This window comes from Equus quagga, chromosome 3 (genome assembly GCF_021613505.1).
Source record: "Equus quagga isolate Etosha38 chromosome 3, UCLA_HA_Equagga_1.0, whole genome shotgun sequence".
NCBI lineage: Eukaryota > Metazoa > Chordata > Mammalia > Perissodactyla > Equidae > Equus > Equus quagga.
The window spans coordinates 33,969,633-33,987,162 of NC_060269.1; the positions used below are offsets into that span (position 1 = coordinate 33,969,633).

At 42.4% G+C, this 17,530-nt stretch overlaps 1 protein-coding gene across 6 annotated transcripts in view; it reads right to left on the reverse strand.

Annotated features, from left to right (window-relative positions):
• ZNF827 (zinc finger protein 827) overlaps nucleotides 1-17,530 on the reverse strand; it is a 165,566-nt gene that overhangs the window by 110,334 nt on the left and 37,702 nt on the right. For all 6 annotated transcript variants that reach the window (XR_006887983.1, XM_046656881.1, XM_046656885.1 and 3 more), the window contains exons 3-4: nucleotides 12,441-12,613; nucleotides 6,226-6,706 (exon numbers count right to left, since the gene is read on the reverse strand). Coding sequence is in view for 5 of the 6 variants with exons in the window: in XM_046656881.1 (XP_046512837.1) it covers nucleotides 6,226-6,706; nucleotides 12,441-12,613 (654 nt within the window). In the remaining variant the exon portion in view is untranslated. The remainder of the gene's footprint in view (nucleotides 1-6,225; nucleotides 6,707-12,440; nucleotides 12,614-17,530) is intronic.

The following is a 17,530-nucleotide window of genomic DNA, read 5'->3' on the forward strand; positions in this document are numbered from 1 at the left end:
GTAGGAACAATAGTAGCAACAGTAGTAAGTAGAAGAAAAAAATTTTTTTTCTTTTGGTGAGGAAAATTGGCCCTGAGCTAACATCTGTTGCCAATCTCCCCCTTTTTTTTCCCCAAAGCCCCAGTACGTAGTTGTACATCCTAGTTGTAAGTCCGTCCAGTTCTTCTATGTGGGACGCCTGTCACAGCATGGCTTGATGAGCAGTGTGCAGCTCTGTGCCCGGGATCCGAACCCATGAACCCCAGGCCGCCAAAGCAGAGTGTGTGAACTTAACCACTATGCCAACAGGCTGGCCCCAGAAAATAGGTTTCTGAGGGAAGAAAGAAAATGACTTGAATTCAGTTTTTCAGAAATATAGACTTGATAAATTTTCCCCAAGGGTCTACCAAGATAAAAATTATTCTCAGGGCAATTCTAGAACTAGGTATATACTCTATCCAGCACAGTGAGGAAAGAAAGATCTGGATTCCAGTCATGCCTCTCTTACAGTCATTCATATCGAGTCTTGGTTTCCTCATCTACATGCTTGTTACGAGACTGTATTTGGAAATATGCTGTACACTATAAAGCTCTACAGAGATAAAAGTTGGCCTTACTGTTACTGTAAATAAGTCCTGAAAAGCCTAAAAGTATTCATGCAACTTCCAATGGTGTCTAACATACGACATTCAGAGAATGGCTGTACGCTGGGGATTCTGGCTAACTCTGCAACAACAAACAAGGGCAGACACCAGAGCCAAGTCCCGGTTTTGCTGCTTCCTTACTTTGTGTTTTGGGGTACAGGCGGCCTGGGGGAGGGAACGCCGGAATCCAGGCCTCCTGGACGAGAATCCCAGTTCTGCCACTCATTAGCTGTGTAAACCTGAGCAAGTCTCTTAACCTCTCTATTTCCCAGTTTTCATCTGTAAAACGGGAATACTAATACTACCTACCTGTAGGGTTGTTAGGAAGTTCAAATGAGTTAAATGGTACAGAGTAAGCACCATATCAGTGATTCTTAAGGGAAAATAATAAACAATGAGTAAATGTCACAAAGACTCCATCCATGGAAGTTTTGGTACATGTATGTGTAACTCCAGGCCCCACCTTCTTGTAATGCCACCTGCTCCCTCCTGTGACTCAGATCAGCCCTTGCCTCATGGAGTCACTGAAAAAACAGCAGGCACCCTCTCCCTCTCCTATGAATCACCACCGGGTTCAATGAAATGCAGGGTTTCAAAAAGGCATTCAGGCTGCCTGTACACATAAGGCCCTAAAAGCAGCTGCTGACCCCTGGATCAGTGAGTCACATGATCAGTGAGTGCCCATCATGAGAAAAACAAGACAGGGTGACAAAGAAGAGCCAACTGAAGATGCAGAGGAAGGCTGTCAAAAGTAACCCAACAGGGAATGGTAAACCTGGAGGTGGAGAGCAGGAGAGCCCCTGGCCCCTGGCCCTGAAGTTTAGGGCGTGCACGGCACCAGGATGGATTCACTTGCAAGAAGCTTCATTTGTTCAAATGTTTTAGAGAAAGAAAATCAGAGCCATCAGGCAATAAGGACACCCTGTTTTACTGGGCTTCTCCCATCCCTCCTTCTCCAGCAGCACAAACAAAGGTATCACAGGATAAGACAGCTGCCATTTCTAGACTAACTGCATTGTAACCACAGAGGCATACAATTGTGTGAAATAGACAAAAGCAGCAGAACAAAGGCCTATGGGAAACGGCAAGATATGACACAAACACATTCACCAGCTCCCCTTCATTTATACAAGAAAAACTTGGCTATTTGATGGCTGAGCTCCTAATAATTCTGGAACAATTCAGCCTGCACCCATTTGTAAGTCACTGCTTTAAAAAAATCCATCTCTCCTACTTAAGATTATTTTGGACTCAATTTTATAAAATTAATATAATGTGGGAGACAGTATAACACTTTTTGCCAGTTTCTAAATTAAAAATAGTTGAAATGACTTGTATCTTTTATTTTGGAAAACCAGAGACAAAAAGATACTCCCAGCCAACAAGTGAGGTGCCAAGTTTCTGTCAACTGCTTGCTTATAATCTGGAGAGTTAGAATTAAATTTTGTATCTTGAAAAGTATAGTTTTCAGAAAGAGAAATGATATAAGGCTGCTGCAGGCAACTTTTAATCAGGCATCTAATGATGATACTCTCAGCTCCTCAATGCTCTGGATGAGTCTTGAGACTTTCTAGTTCTAAATGGAGAATATTAAGACGCTTCTTTTAACTCTCCTGTCATGAGGCCTCACGAGGTAGAACATGGGGTTTAATGGACATGACTCACCCAGGCCTCTGGTTCACGGCAACCTTGACCTATGGTGAAGGCCTTAGACCCATCTCACACCACCAGGCCCCTTTCCATGGTCTGAGATAGAAAGCAAAGAAAGAGAACTGTACTGAAGAAAACCATAGCTGTATTGAAAAAACTGTACCAAGTTTAAATTCCACATCAGTGGGCCTCAGTCCTGGCTGCACATTAGAATCCTTTGAAGATTTTCAAGAAAATACCAGTGTCAAAGCCCTATCCTAGACCAATTAAATCACAATTTCTGGGAGTGGGGCTGGGCCTTGGCACTTGTAAAAAACTCCCCAGGTAAGCATAATGCGCAGCTGAGGTTAGAACTGCTGCTGGATGAGGGAGGGAAGATCCAGAAGCAGTAGGAACTTGGGTGCTCCATGGTTGGGTAAGCGCCTCTCCCCTGAACACCCCAGTCACAAGACCACTGGCTCACCTGCCCTGACATGTGTTAGGTCTCTGGCTCCCGAGAAAGACCTGTACCAATATGTGGGGCTGCAGCCCTCAAGGGCCTACATCCTAGGCTGAAACCCTGACCTAAGTTTACAGAATTATTTTTTCTGTCAGCCCAGAAAGCCAGCAGCAGGGGCTGCCCCATCCTCTTCCCTGAATCAATTATGGTGCTGAGCCTGGGAGCCTCGGTTCTCGGGAACAACATTAATCTTGAAGGACCAAGGAATGTTAAAGGGTGGACTCAGGCAGAGGAACAGTTGATGGCCTGGAGAAAGGGTTTGATTTCACAATCACATACCCTGGGAAAACCTCAAAACAGGGGTGGGGGTGGGCGAAGGATGTAGAGTCCTTTTAAAACAGCATTCCACCAGCAATTTTTAATCCCACTGGGTTCCCTTAAGTCATCTTTATGCTTGGTTTTAGTTGAAGGGGCAAGAAAACCCCCCTTAATAAGCAAGCAAGAAAGAATCAAGTGTTTTCCATCTCTCGTTTGGAAACAAGTAGGCATGTACATGCTTGAATTTGTCACTGTGCTCCAGTTCTGCAGACAGTGATGTGGCCGGCACAGAGACTCACAGAGTTGGTGCCATGATCAGCGGCACCCTACGGTCCCAGCAGGTGCACACATAGAGCCCAGCTCAAAAATTTCGTCGCAAGAACAATGGCGCCCTTATGACGCTGAGGGACAAGGCCCGATGCTAACCACTGCTACACCACATTTGCTGAGGGAAAGAGCTAGAAACTCAGCAGCAGCTCCCTAGGATTTGGTCTTTGGGTCCCGGGATCATAGCCACAGACACAGCCAGGTGGAGCACCACAGTGACAGCAGTTATCAATTATAGGACCCGACCAACCAGAAAGTTAGTGAAATAAAAACGAAAAAAAATCCTTTCAGAAAATGTATTCTTTTCCTTTTAATATATCTTCTCCTCCCGGGGACTCCATTGCCACCGCCACCAAGTTTACATTTACATCCAAATATGCACACACACAAAAAATTACCGATGCATCTCACTCCCCGGTGACTTTATAACAGGTTGCTAGGTAACAGTGCATACAAGTCAGGTTTCAGGACCTCTGGTAAGCCACCATAAAATAGCTGCATGGGTCCTCTGCATAAATAGTGTGCATTTGCTATCTGTTTTCTTATGCCAATTGATCAGTCAGTAAATACTCTGACTGCCAAACCGTAAACACGTCCCCATCAATAGCTAACCGAGAAAACAGATCACAACGCAAGGCTTTGGTGCGCAGTCCTTCACCCAACCTACCAAGTGGCTTCTCCTCTTGTGTCTTTCCTGTTTGCAGCCCTGGCTCTCAGCAGCCGCAGGCCTTATCTTTTGCTCCCTGAGATTGGGTCTGGAGCTAATTACAGCCTGCTGTGAGGTACTCAGAGCTGAGCCCAGCAGGAGCAGTGGATCACGCACCAGTGTTTTAACCGACGACCAAACCTTCCTTCATCCCCTCTCGCCTTCCAACGGATTTAAAAACTTCCTGGAGACATGGAGTAAAGGGAGTAACCCCTCACTAACAGTTACTCACCCCTACTTAGTTTGCCCTGTCTGTTAAGTAAGGAAATGTCCTCCGTTCTAAGCTGTGCTAAGCGAATATGCAATTTACATTCCTTCCCTTGGGAGTGCACTAGAAGAGCTCAGAAAAGGAGGCGCTTTTGCTGTAATATTGGTGAGAGAGACCATGAAGAAAGAGCCAGAGATCCCCTGGAGGTGAAATGCTGAAGGATCAGCAAAAGGAAAATGAGAAACATGCATTTTACCCATATTTTCAAAAATGTTTAAATATAAAACTCAAAGTCTCTAAAAGCACATTTTCCCCTAGATTGGGATGGAAGAGGGAGAAGCCGGGGTGGGAAGAGGAATAGAGAGCCCCCCGTTCTTCAGGGCCATAGTCAGATGCATTTTAATTCCTGTGACTGTGTCATTTCCAGTGGGGGACCTCCTCACTCACACTGGAGGTTGGGAGCCTCATCATGACAGTCTCTGCTCTCTTTGCTCCTCCGTTCATTTCTGTGACGCCTCATTTCCATCCTCTACCTCTCCTCATTTCTTCCAACTAGTGTCGCACTCTCCTGAGGGGCAAAGATCCGGGGTGATGGGGACATTGCAAAAGACCTGACTGAAGTGTCACTGAGCACAGGGACTTGGGAGTGAGGCTGAACCTCCAATTCACCTGGCAATGACATTTAGTGAAATGCGACTCACAGTCCATTTAAAGGAAGGCGGTGACCAATTATTCTCCATTTAAAAGGGTATTGTCAATCTCCAAAGAGCTGAAATGGCATTTGGGAATCGTCGTGGGGACTGCCATCTTCACTGAAAGACAGAACCAATTCTCAGCCGACCTTTCCCCACCCGCCAACATCTCTTTTAAAATTTAAAATCATACTTTTAAAAAGGTAATGAGTAGCAGCAGGATCCCACAACACGTTTAGCATTCCAAAAAAGTCAGGAAAAACAGCGCTCCCTCAACATCTCTACACCCCCTTTTCAACCCCACAACTTAATCAAAGAAACTGGAAAAAAAAAAAAAACAAACAAAAAGAGACAAAAACTAAAAAAAATCGTGTATAATTTGGTGGTGAAAGTGATGCCAATTAATAATAAATTTTTCTAACTTACATTCCATCTTCTATCCAAAAAGCATCAGGGCAGTTGGGAAAAGAATGTTAAAAAATTTTTTTTTTTAATTCTACTTTACACGAGGTACCGAGAATAGATAAATTCATAGAGACAGAAAGTAGAACACTGGTTACCAGGGGCTGAGGGGAGGGTGGAATGGAGAATGATTGTTTAATGGGTACAAGGTTTCAGTTTGGGGTGACGAGAAAGTTCAGGAGACAGATGGTGATGGTTGCACAACAATGTGAACGTGCTTAATGCCGAAGAACTGTATAGTTAAAAATGGTTAAAACAGTAAATTTCACGGTAGGTATATTTTACCACAATAAAAAATTTTCTACTAGAAAAAAAATTAAAGATAATCTTTATTATTTGCTCAAATTTTAAAATTATAATTCCTAATAGTATTCTCTAAATTTGTCCTTTAAAACTTTCAAATTAAGGCAACAAAGAACTGGAATAACACAAAATGAGATGTTCCATGCAAGCACTTTAAAAAACCCAATAAAGAGACACGTTAAATGGGGCCCAAAGTCAGACAAGGAACTGCCACCAACCTGGCTTACCATGTCACCTGTCTCCCACAACAGGAACCCGTAAAGGGGAAAAACCAGAAGGAAATCAACAATCCCTATTGCTTCTAGACCCAAACCACAGCAATGCCTACTTCCAAAGGACTGCAAAAAAAACCGTCAAGGAGAACATTTAGGAAAGTGCAAACTACTCGAATTTTAAAGGGACCTTGGAATCATCTAGTCCTGCCAGCTCATTTTATAGATGAGAATACTGCTAGAGAAAGAGAGAGAGAGAGAAAGAATACAACCCTATGCAAGTACCTGACAGCTTCATGAGAAAATCAGACGCCATCTTAACAGAGATGTCCTGGCTGAACAATGCTGACGCACTGTTGGCCACATACTCGGAGGGGTCTTTCAGCTTTGTGTGGTTGGCCGGCCTGTCGGCAGCATTCAGGGTAAAGGAGGTTGGCAGGCCGTTATCTTCCTTGGGTTCCTCCTTCACCAGCAAAGGCGAGATGCCAGCCCCACCCTGGCTAGTCCTCTCTGGAGTGTTGGACGTCATCATGGTCCCCACTAGCTCTGTCCCTCCTCCTTCCCTTTGCTGCCCCAGGCAGGCACTGTCACTGAGGTGGGGAGATCCCTTGACATCTGGGTCTGGGATCTCCTCCTTCACCTTGGCTTCTGTCCTCAGGAAGTGCTGATGGCAACGCATGTGGAGTTTCAGGCTGAAGTGGCGTGAGGAAGTGAAAGGGCATAGCTGGCACTGAAAGGTCTCTCCCCGGTCCTGGTGCTGATGAACCTGACGAAGAAGCAAGAAGAATGAGCTATCCACTGTGTGCTTATGGCAAATGCCTTGTTGTACATGCACACTATCATCCACAATATCCTTACAGTACAAAGGGCTGGCCCAGGAAATAAAAAACCAGAGGAGCATTTCATCACTGTGCTCCGGGTAATGAGACCAATCCCTAAACATAAAGCAGGTCCACGTAGGTTAAGACTCAAGTATTAGAGTGACGCTCACAACTGAAGATGCTATCGGCCAGTGGAGGCCATTTTGGGTAGAATCCTCCTAAATATTCTAGTCATCCAATCTCGGTTGATGTCTTCAGAGAAAATATCATAAACCCAGCACAATGGAAACTTACATAATTACTAGTTGGGGGTCAAAAGAGGTAACTTTGTCAAGTAATTCCTCTCACAATAATAATACTTTGCATGTTCCCATTTATTGTCACCCAGAGAATTAGCCGTGTTTTGCAAACATAATTTCAGTTTTCAAAATGCTTCTCTAGGCAATTAAGAACGTGGAAGAATAATGTCTCCAGGGTAGTCCCATTTCATAGACAGGGAAATTGAGACCTCAGAGTGAGTGGCTTGAGCAAAATCACATTCGAATAAAATAGAGTGGAAGAAAAATGAAGGTCTGATCCCCACCAACCATTCTCAGCAAGATGAAACCAGTTTTTCCAAACTTGGTCATATCCTGCTCCAGATTCTGATGTCTGCAATGAAAGAATGCAGACTTTTAAATCCAGTTCCAGCCTTGTATGCACGATACCTGTAAAAACTGCGAGAAACTTTTTTTCTTCCCGTCACTACCAAATTTAGTGCTTGAAAAAGTGAGGAAATCACTGCGTTGGCCGGAGCCAGGCCTCGAGCTGGCAGGTGCTCATAAGCTTGTAACTTCCCCATTCATCTCTGCCAATGTACTTCAGTGCTGACCTGCTACACACTGCTATTTCAGGACTGGCCCTCCCTTGCGTAGAAACTGCCAATCGTGTAGATTTGGGCCAAATGATTTGGGGAGTTGTGTGATCTGGATAAACAAGTACGTGATTGGAATTCAAAACCAAAACAAAACTGAGCGCTCATCTCTCTGTAGTGATCTAAGCAGGACTTGAACCCAGGTCTGACAAAGGTTAAAGGCTAGTTTGTTAATCCACGGCACCACCTGGCCCCTCTGTGTAGGCTTCCTTTCCAAGAGAGCAAGTTTTATTACAGCTGTTTATGCATTCTGAATGCAATCCAAAAGTATTATTCACCAGCCAAAACATACTTTTAAATAATGTTAAGTGACCAACAAAAGCAAAGAAATTAAAAGTTAATGGTGAGATCCTGTTGCTACAGCACCCCACTGTGGCTTTTTGAAAAAAACAACAGAAGAGATGCTGGGTCCCCCAAAGCATGACTTTCTCAACAGAAACAAACATATAAACTGAAATTCAGTTGCAGCAAAGCCTTGCTCATTAGAAGCCTTCCCTTCCGCCAGGTCAGGAGGGGCTGGGGGATGGGGGTGCACACCGTTTGTCACTGGCACTGACCGTTAACACCATCCCTCTCTGTTCTTTCACAACAAAGGAATGTCACTCTGGGGCTGATCGTGCTCATTTGCCTTCTCCCAGACTCGTGAAGATTCCCCACCAGCTCCTCCACTCGATTCACACAGAGGCAGGCACCCTGGGGGGCCTCAGGTCCCAGCCCCATGGGACCCTGACAGGTGCTGCCAGAAGCAGGCCTGGGAACCAGGTGGTAAAGGTCACAAGGCAGAGAGAGCTTCGTCGTCCCTGGGAGCAGGGCGGTGGGGCAGATTCCATTTCAGAAGTGTCCTTATATCTACTGACCCAGGAGAGGAGAGGAGCTAATCCAGGAACAGAAGCTCCGGAAGCAGCTTCTGGAAGAAGGACAAGGACAGAGAGCGAGCCCAAATTCTAAAACCGAAAGGGAGCCCTGGATTAAAGAATCTGTGTGCAAGTATTTTACGTGGCTTCTTTTCCACCAGATCTTGGCCTTGTTATATTCAGTTGTGGAAAAACTAGTGACCGCTTAAAGGAAAAAGAGTGGACGTGGTGCTGACTTTCACACTTTACAATTTTATTTGAGCAACACCTTCCCGGAGGGACTGTACAGCACACTTGGCCCTTGAGAGGAGTATTAGCTCTGTCTTCCGGTTGCAGTGTCTCCCCTTCTCTCCTGATAGAAAAGCACTTTCTCTTATAGTTTGTATTCTCTTTAGCCTGGTACTGGCTTTAAAATCCCTCTCAGTCTGCTAATGTGAAGAAATGCTTGTCTAAATATCATTCTTTCCAGGCCAGGTGGAGACGTACTAAGGACTGGTCCTTTTGCACCAACAGCACATCACCCACCCTCAGTGGTGGGAAGTACAAGATGCTGTTACATCATTAGGTCCATCTCCTGGCAGCAGTCAGAGGAATGTGAGGAGACTCTGGGAAACGCCAACTCCATCCCCCGCGTGGGGACAGGCCAGGCAGGGGAGGGACTTGCCTTGGACGGTGGGCCTGAGACTAGGAGAAGTCAGCGCCCGATGCTTGTCCAGTTTCTTGCCATTGCTTCATCAATGTTCTTTATCTTAGCAATCCTCCTCACCTTGTCTGTTCAATTTTAGCTCACGAATTTCTCACTTAATTCCTATACACTCACTCATCCAGGAAAGTTGTAAAAGACTTAAAGGAAATCGAAGACAACCCTGAGGAAGCTAGAGTCATTTACAAGCTCCTTCCGCGACTGGCCATAAAAACATGTGCACGAGACATTAAGGAGGAAAGGCAGGCTTCAAAGAAAATACAGTGCCTAGCACCCAATAGGAACACGGTAAATACTGCTCTGTTGAACAAATAAGGTAGAATGCCATTTTTTCTTAAATAAATCTATATAATCAATGTAGAAGGATATACATCAGAATGATAATAATGGTTATTTCCGTGTGATGGGATTGAGAGTCAATCTTATATTCCTTTTGTTTATCAGTTTTTCTAAATTGTCAACACTCAAGATATATCACAAAAAGAGAAAAGCAGTAGCATCTGGAGTAATTTTTTATACCATGTTATTAATTTATTTCCAAAGGTAAATGTTAATATATATTCAGAGGGCTTTGGGATAAAAATTACTATATTAGCTACATTTACTGAGTGTTTCTCCATGCCAGGCATTACCTTAAGTGCTTCATGTCCATTATCTCATTTAACCCTTATAACAACACCCTGAGATAGATCGGATGATTATTATCTCCATGAGTGGAAACGGAGGCTTGGAGAGGTTAAATGATTCGCTCAATATCTCATAACTACTAAAAGTCACGGAACTGAGATTTTAACTAAGGTTTTTCTGACCACACAGTTTGGGATCTCAATCTATAGGCTCTCCTGCCCCCACTTCTTAGGCAGAATTCACTTTAGAAAACCCTCTATCCAGATTTGTCATCTCTGGTGAATGCAGTACAAAGTATTTATTCACAAGACCACAGCCATTATACTTCTACGTAGACTGTATTTGCAAAATTCAGCAAAACTCAAGCATGTCTAACCAAAATAAAATCATCACTTCTTTAATTAAAGAAAAAAAATGGCCCCTATGTGCGGTGGAAAGCAGAGAAAGAATATATCATTGATAAACTTCAACTTGCACGAGCCCTTCTCGCACTTCCCTTATCAAAAGCTGGAGTCGAAGCTCAACAGGTTAGGACACCATGAGTTTGAATAAAGTAGTAATTTCACACAACTGCTTTATTGTACTGGTTATTGATTTGTTCTGAAAGCATTCTAAGACCCCACGACCCGCAGAGCCCTCGCAGCGCTCATCTGTAACACTGTCATGGCCGACCGTCTGTATCATCAAGGCACCCCACTCTCTCCCTGCAGTTTCCGGGTCAGTAGATCCTGCTATTGAAAACCCAGCTCTTTTTCCACGGGTTTATAAATAGGTTGTTTTAAGTGACCCTGAGTTGAAACCAAGCTTACAAGGTGTCAGGCTAGATGTGAGTTTTCTGCTCATTGAAGCTTTAAATTGGCCAGACCTGATTTCTAAACACAGCATAAGGACATGGTAACGAAAACAAATTTTAGTTTGAAAGGCATTTCTTTTAAGTCTCATCCTGCTAACGAAATCCATTTTGCAGGTGTAAAATATGAGATTTTACTTTGGGAAGAGGTGAGAGAGGATGAGGAGGGTAAAAGCAAAAACTAAGGAGGCTCAGTAAAATTCAACCAACCAGAACTCCTGGTTAAATGGATTCTGAAGATGAAGGGCATGCTACTCCCAGGAGAAAAAGACAAATGATAGAAAACAAATTACATCACGGATTTAATTTTTTTTTTAATCTTCTAAACTATTTACTAAAGTCAGTAGAGGTTCTGTCTGATCACACTATTTAGAGCTACAACTCTAAAGAGTGATTACCGATTTCTTCAGAAGGATTAGACTATAAGATTTTGAAAAAAGCAAATATCTTAATTATGTACATACACTATACTTCTTATGGCAGGAAAGTAAAAACTATAAACAATGTCAACAGCCAAATCATGTGGAAAATAACAGTGAAATGATAGTAGTTATTATTAAGGTGTTCCACAATAGTTACTGAAATCAAATAACTACCATTGAACATTTCTGTGTCAGATACTTGGCTAATATAATCTCCTTAAACACTAATGATAACTCTTCCAGACAAACATTAGCACTCCCATTTAACAGATAAGAAAATTGAGAGTCTAAGGGTTCATTTGCTCAAGGTCACCTAGCTAGTAAATTGCACAAAAAGATTTAAATGCAGGTCTAACCAATTCAAAAGTCATGTTCTTTTGATCTTATGAGTTTCCTCCTTGAATTTGAGATACAACTCTTAGTATTAATGGGGTCTGCTAAAAAAGATTTCTAGATAACTAAGTTTACCCCCATCTCACATAAGAGTGACTCATAGGGTCTAGTCAATTCTCTACATGCTTATTACAGGCACAAGCCCCCCAACTGTTCTTTTAGGACACAGAAAACAATGGCCTTGGATGTTTGCTAAGCATGATCCTGGGAAGTATGACAAGTCAAACACTGACAGCCTCAGAAGGACTCAGTCTTGTCAGGAATGGCCCCAAAGCCTCCCACAGGGTGACAGTTAAAGCCCGGGTGTCTTTCAACATCCTCACATGTCCTATAAGGTGTTGCTGGGTGTTCCTCTGGGTTTGTAAGCTGGAAAGCAAAGCAACAACAGGAGGGGACAGTCCCTCAGAAGCGGAGCAGGTGCAAGCACCCTCTTCCTCCCTGTACTTGTCTTTCCCTGCTTCTTGCTCTTCCCCAACTCTTCTTCTGAGTGCCCCAAAAATGTGTCACCATCCAAGGCCAAGTTTAGCTGCTGCTCCCCAATAGGAAAGGATGACTCTACACTACAGGTCTCTAATAAGAAAGGATGGCTCTACACTCCAGGTCCCCAATGGGAAAGGATGGCTCTACACTCTAGGTCCCCAGTGGGAAAGGAAGCCTCCACACCAGATATGTTATTTGGATACTGAAGCTTCTCTCCGCCTTTAAGTTCTTGGTTGTAAAATGGGTGTGAAGACCTTTACAAGGAGACTCTTCCATGTGCTTCATTTGCGTTGCATTCTACCTTGCGACAATGAGCACTGTCATCCGTAGGCTCCACCATTGACCCCTCACCTGCTTAGAAGGTTCCTGTACCAGACTGTGTGCAAGAGCCCTGGCTGTGCCTGCCTCTCTGTGAGGCCTCTCCGCAGCTGGCTTACCTTCATGTGGGATTTGAGATTGTCCTTGCGAGCACACCGGAATGGACAGAGCGGACACTGATGACTTTTTAAACCTGTGTGAATCACCATGTGCCGCTTCCAGTAACTCTTCCTTTTTATAACCAAACCACATATTGGACACTGGAAAGGCTTTCCGCTTTCCTCTTCTGAGGCTTGGAAGAAGGAGAAAGACAGGAAAATTAAGGAAAACAAAAAGGTACATTGCATCCAGCACTGTTTCACATGCATTGCTATATAAAAAACACTAAAAATGAATTGACTTTCTTCCTAGGCAATTCTAAGACTTAATCCATGAGGAAGTTTTTACTACGGGTTTTCTTGAGGTAGAAGTCACGTCCATCTTGTTACTTCCATCTGGGCTCCATTTTTCAAAACCTGATCATCCTGCCTTGTGAAAGTCTTATTTCCAAAGGCCATCCCACACTTCAGAGGGCATCTGCCAAGGGGTTTCATCAGCCTGTCCTAGCTCAGCCCAGGGAAGCCTGACTTCAGGGGATTTGTTTCCTGAAGGACACTGCCAGATTCGAGTTCCTATCTGAATTCCTGTACTTGGGAGACAGCAAGAAAGAAAGACAAATAAATGAGACAGAGAATAACGCACTGCTCCACACTGAAAACCAAACAGCCATCATAAACCTCACAAACCGTGAGACAAATTTTAGGATCCTCCTGCTGACTTGTTTAGTTATGGCTTGAGCAGATGCTGCTGCCATTTGGCCATTAGGGGGTGTTAGGGCCAGAGCTGTTCTCCCTCTGATTTCTGTCCTGCTGGTTGCCACTAACAAGATGCGCTGCCTTCGTCTGCACCGTGACTGGGCCCCATCACCCGCTTTGAGAAGAGCTACAACCAGGCAGTCACAAATGCTCCAATTTTTCAGGAAAGCAAATAAACCAACTACTTCCTCCAAGGAAAGCTAAGATCACTCTCTCCTCCGCCATTCCCACAGGAAAGGGTCTCTGTTGTGACACTGTGTTGCTACACCTCTGGTCTATCAACTTATATTGCTCAGTGCCACACTAGCTTCTACAACTCGGGGATACAGGAAATCAAAGCAAGTAGAGTTGAGGACTCAGACTTTCCTTTTTTAATGAGGGATCAGAAATATTCCCAAATGGATTAAATAACTTGTAATATACTCATAAAATAAAATATATGAAGCCATTTTTTACCATGAGCTAGATCCATAGATGCTGATACAGAAACATGTCCAAGATATTAGAGTTAGTGGATAAAGCAAGATATGAAACTGTACGTTAGGGTGATTCTATTTTCTAAGAAATGAGAATCAACTGCCGCTAACACCATTAGGTGAAAGGCTAATAGGGAACTTTATAAAAGATGGATCAACACATAAAACCATTGGTCAATCTTGTCACTAAAAATGGGACAGACACTGTGCCTTCTGATAAGCCATCTATGAAATATTCTTATAAAAAAATTTAACCAAGCCTCCATACAGCTAGCAGTTTACTGGAAATACAGATGATTTTAAAAAAACATTAAACACACCAAGAGAATGGAGTCAGCCAAATTCAGAACGTGGGAAGTTCTACAGGACAAATGACCCAGTTTCTTCAACAAGTAAATGGAATTTTAAAAAGGGAAGGGGTATAGATGAAAAGACGCTTAAAAGAAATGTAAAACAAGTGCAAAGTGTGAGACTTATTTTGCTCCTGATTTGAACAAAGCAACCATAAAAGACACTTTTGAGAAAATTGAGGAAATACTGATTATAACCCGGGCGTTCCATAGTATCATGTAACAATTGTTGCTCCTGTTAGATGTGATAATAGTTATTGTGGCTATTTTTTTTTTAAAGTCCTTATCTGTTGGAAATGTATATATGGAAATATTTACAAGCAAATGAATATGAGGTCTGGGATTTGCTTTTAAACATTTGAAAGAAAAAAAGGAGGAAGCTGGAATAACGGGAAGAATAAATGACAGAAAAAAATTATATCCTTTTATTTGTATGAAAACTGTCTGGAAGTATACCGGAGAAACCATTAAGTGGTTCACTTTAAAGGATTGTGGATTAAAAGGAAGGGGTCAGGAAGGGAAACTTTTGTTTTCATTGTATACTCTTCTGTATTATTTGAATTGTTTAATGCACACGTTACCTATCATTTTAAAAGGAAATATTCCCAAGTGTAAACTTTAAAATAACCTTATTATTTATTCATTGAGTCAATTGAGTCTCTACATGCAATGAACCACTTAGAATGGACAGAACCAGAAGGGTTCCGGAAATGAAGTTAGGGCACTCCAAAAATGCTGCTTTACTAAGACAGGTACAAGCAAGACTGGTTAGCTTAACCAAGCAACTTGAAAAGAATGATCTATCTAAAAATACACCTTTCGAGTCTGGAAATTCTACTTCTGACATGTTCCATCACAAGTATTTCCTTTTCTGCTTGGGGGATGGAGTGGGGAGCGAGGGTTTCTTTTCACTCCAGGAAAAGCACGCTTTGTAGAGGCCTCTAAACAAGCTCTCTTATTACCCCAACAACAGCTTTGCTGCTGCCTGTTTTTGTTGATGGCCTCTGCTGACCTGAAGTCCTATCCCTAATCTGGCCTCTCATTTCCTAACCTTACTGTCATTTCCTCCACTCTGATATCTTGATCACAAAGACTACATGTTGAACAACAGATTTGAGAGAAAGGACTGAATCAGGCCTCTAGGTGAAATTATTGTCATAAGCCAGAGGGGGAAAAATGATAATGATGTCTATTTTGGGTTGTAAGAACATCAAAGTAGTAAGAAAGAGATACATAACAGGCTGCCACTAATCCCCATCTTCAGGAAGTATTTCCCAGTATCTGAGCCCTAAACTGCCTAATTTTACAGAATTGTCTGGGCGAGGAGAGAAAAAGTGAGGTGTCCTCCACTGACCTGAGATTTCACGGTACATCACAGGAAGGCAATAAAAAGGCATTAACTGACAAAAGGAACATTGCTGGCTTCCCCCAGACACCTTGCTTTGCAGAATGTGACCAATATGTTTCCTCTTTTTTCTGACACCCTCCCAGCCCCCAACCTAATCACCTATTCTATATTGCAAATGTATTACAGACTACACTACACTAAACTCTGCATATTAGTATTTCTTATTAATCTATTTTATTTTGGAGCTATGCTTCCTTAGTTTTTATTAAATTCAAATACACATGAATCATGTACAAACTAGGGTGTCCTTGGATTGACTGGGGGAAAAAATTAGAATACTCACAATGAAGAGAAACTAAATACAAGGTGTGTGTTCAAATAGCTACCCTACTATAGCTATTTGAGATTTTTAACTGATCACGGCAGGAAAGGAAGAAGACAGAAGCCAAATGATAAAAGTAACCAGAATATAATGATCGATTTTCAAAGTTGACCATTAATCTCCCCCGGTAACATTTGCATTTTTATTTATTCAAAAATTTTCATATTTTAGTAGGGTGCCCTTCCATGTGTCTATGATACTGTTAGTTACTCTAGAGAAGGGAGGAAGTAAGGATGTATTTCTACTTTGTACGCCAAACTATTTTCAAGGAACTGACAGCTGTAAATTTCACTCAAATTTAGAGCGTAAGGAAATATGACCACTTCCTCAGAAAGAACCCCACATTCTAGAGGCAACAGGATTGAAATGTTCATAATTTTACCTAATTTACAACTGTCTGGTAAACAACTTCCACCAAATATATCACAAGCTAGTTACCACCACTGCAAACAAAACTAAATTCTGCCCAATGCTAAGAGATCCAGTGGGATAGATAGCTGCTAATTGGCTCCTTTGGACAAAACATGTTCTCTTATAGGCAATAATATTATTGAAATAAAAGAGATAATAAATGTGTGTAAAACGCCTGTCACATAGTAAATGGAAGCTATTGGTAGTAGCTGTTGTAGGAATAGTAGTGACAATAAACTCTAGTCAAAGCCTCCAAAGCAGGAAACTCACCATCAGAGCAGATGTAAATTTAAATAGCTGACATCACATGATAAATTTACAGCTCAGGGCCTGGCCCAATGTGGAAGCTTATCACTGGAGCCAAGAGGAAATAAAGCATCAGGAATTCGCTGTGCTGCTCAGGTAGGGTTCAGCTCAGCCTACACAGAACTCTGATGGCCAAATTCAGCTCAAGAGGGAAAAGAGAAAGATGGAAAAGAGAGGAGGGGAGAAGAAGAAGAGGGTGGAGGGAGGAAGTGGCTGGGGCAGGGCTGGAAGTCCTTACCTTCGTGTCTCCAGCACCCAAAACAGTGCCAGGTACAACGAGCAACTCAATAACTGTGTGTTGGACTGTAATGAGATTAAGTGGAAAGGGCTGGATAAAGAGAGTATCAAAAAATGAAACAAGTCCTGGAAACGGAAGAAAAAGGTAGAGGAAGCCGCCAGGAAGTCCCAGTGGAAGTAGTGTTAAGCCAAGAGTACATGCCTTTCACACAGTACACCAATAAACATCTTGAATGAATGTGTGTGTAAACAGGGAGATGTGCACGTACTTCTGCCTCACCTATTTCCAAAATGAATTTTGGAGTAGCTGATATTAAAAATGCATACAGTGTGATTACATCATTAATAAAGTACAATGATATACGTTAAACTGTTTACAATGGACAAGATCTGTCCAAGGCAGAGACAATCTTGTAAGAGATTTGATAGAGAATTTTAAGAAGTAACGTATTTAATTCAAAAATAGAAAAAAAAAGTTTGAGTCAATACAAAAAGAGAGGCAAAAAAAGAAAAAGCAAGGAATTTTAAAGCAGGGAGGAATCTTGGAGATAATTCCCAACCAGCTCAGTTAACAGTTGAGGAAGCTGAACTGAGGTGTATACTTCAATCCCTCTGCTGGTCAGTGGCAGGGTGGGGATTAGAGCCAATCTCTTCACTTCCGGTTTGGTGCTCGACCTATTGTCTACACATAAATCCACAAAACAACAAGACCTCACTGGGCTAAAAAAAAAAAAAAAAAAAAAAAATCATGGAGGGTTTTATTAACTCAATTGCTTTAACTCGAGGTAGGCATTCTTAAAACAAATTTAATTGTTTTGTAGGCTTTGAAATCAAACTTTGTCTTG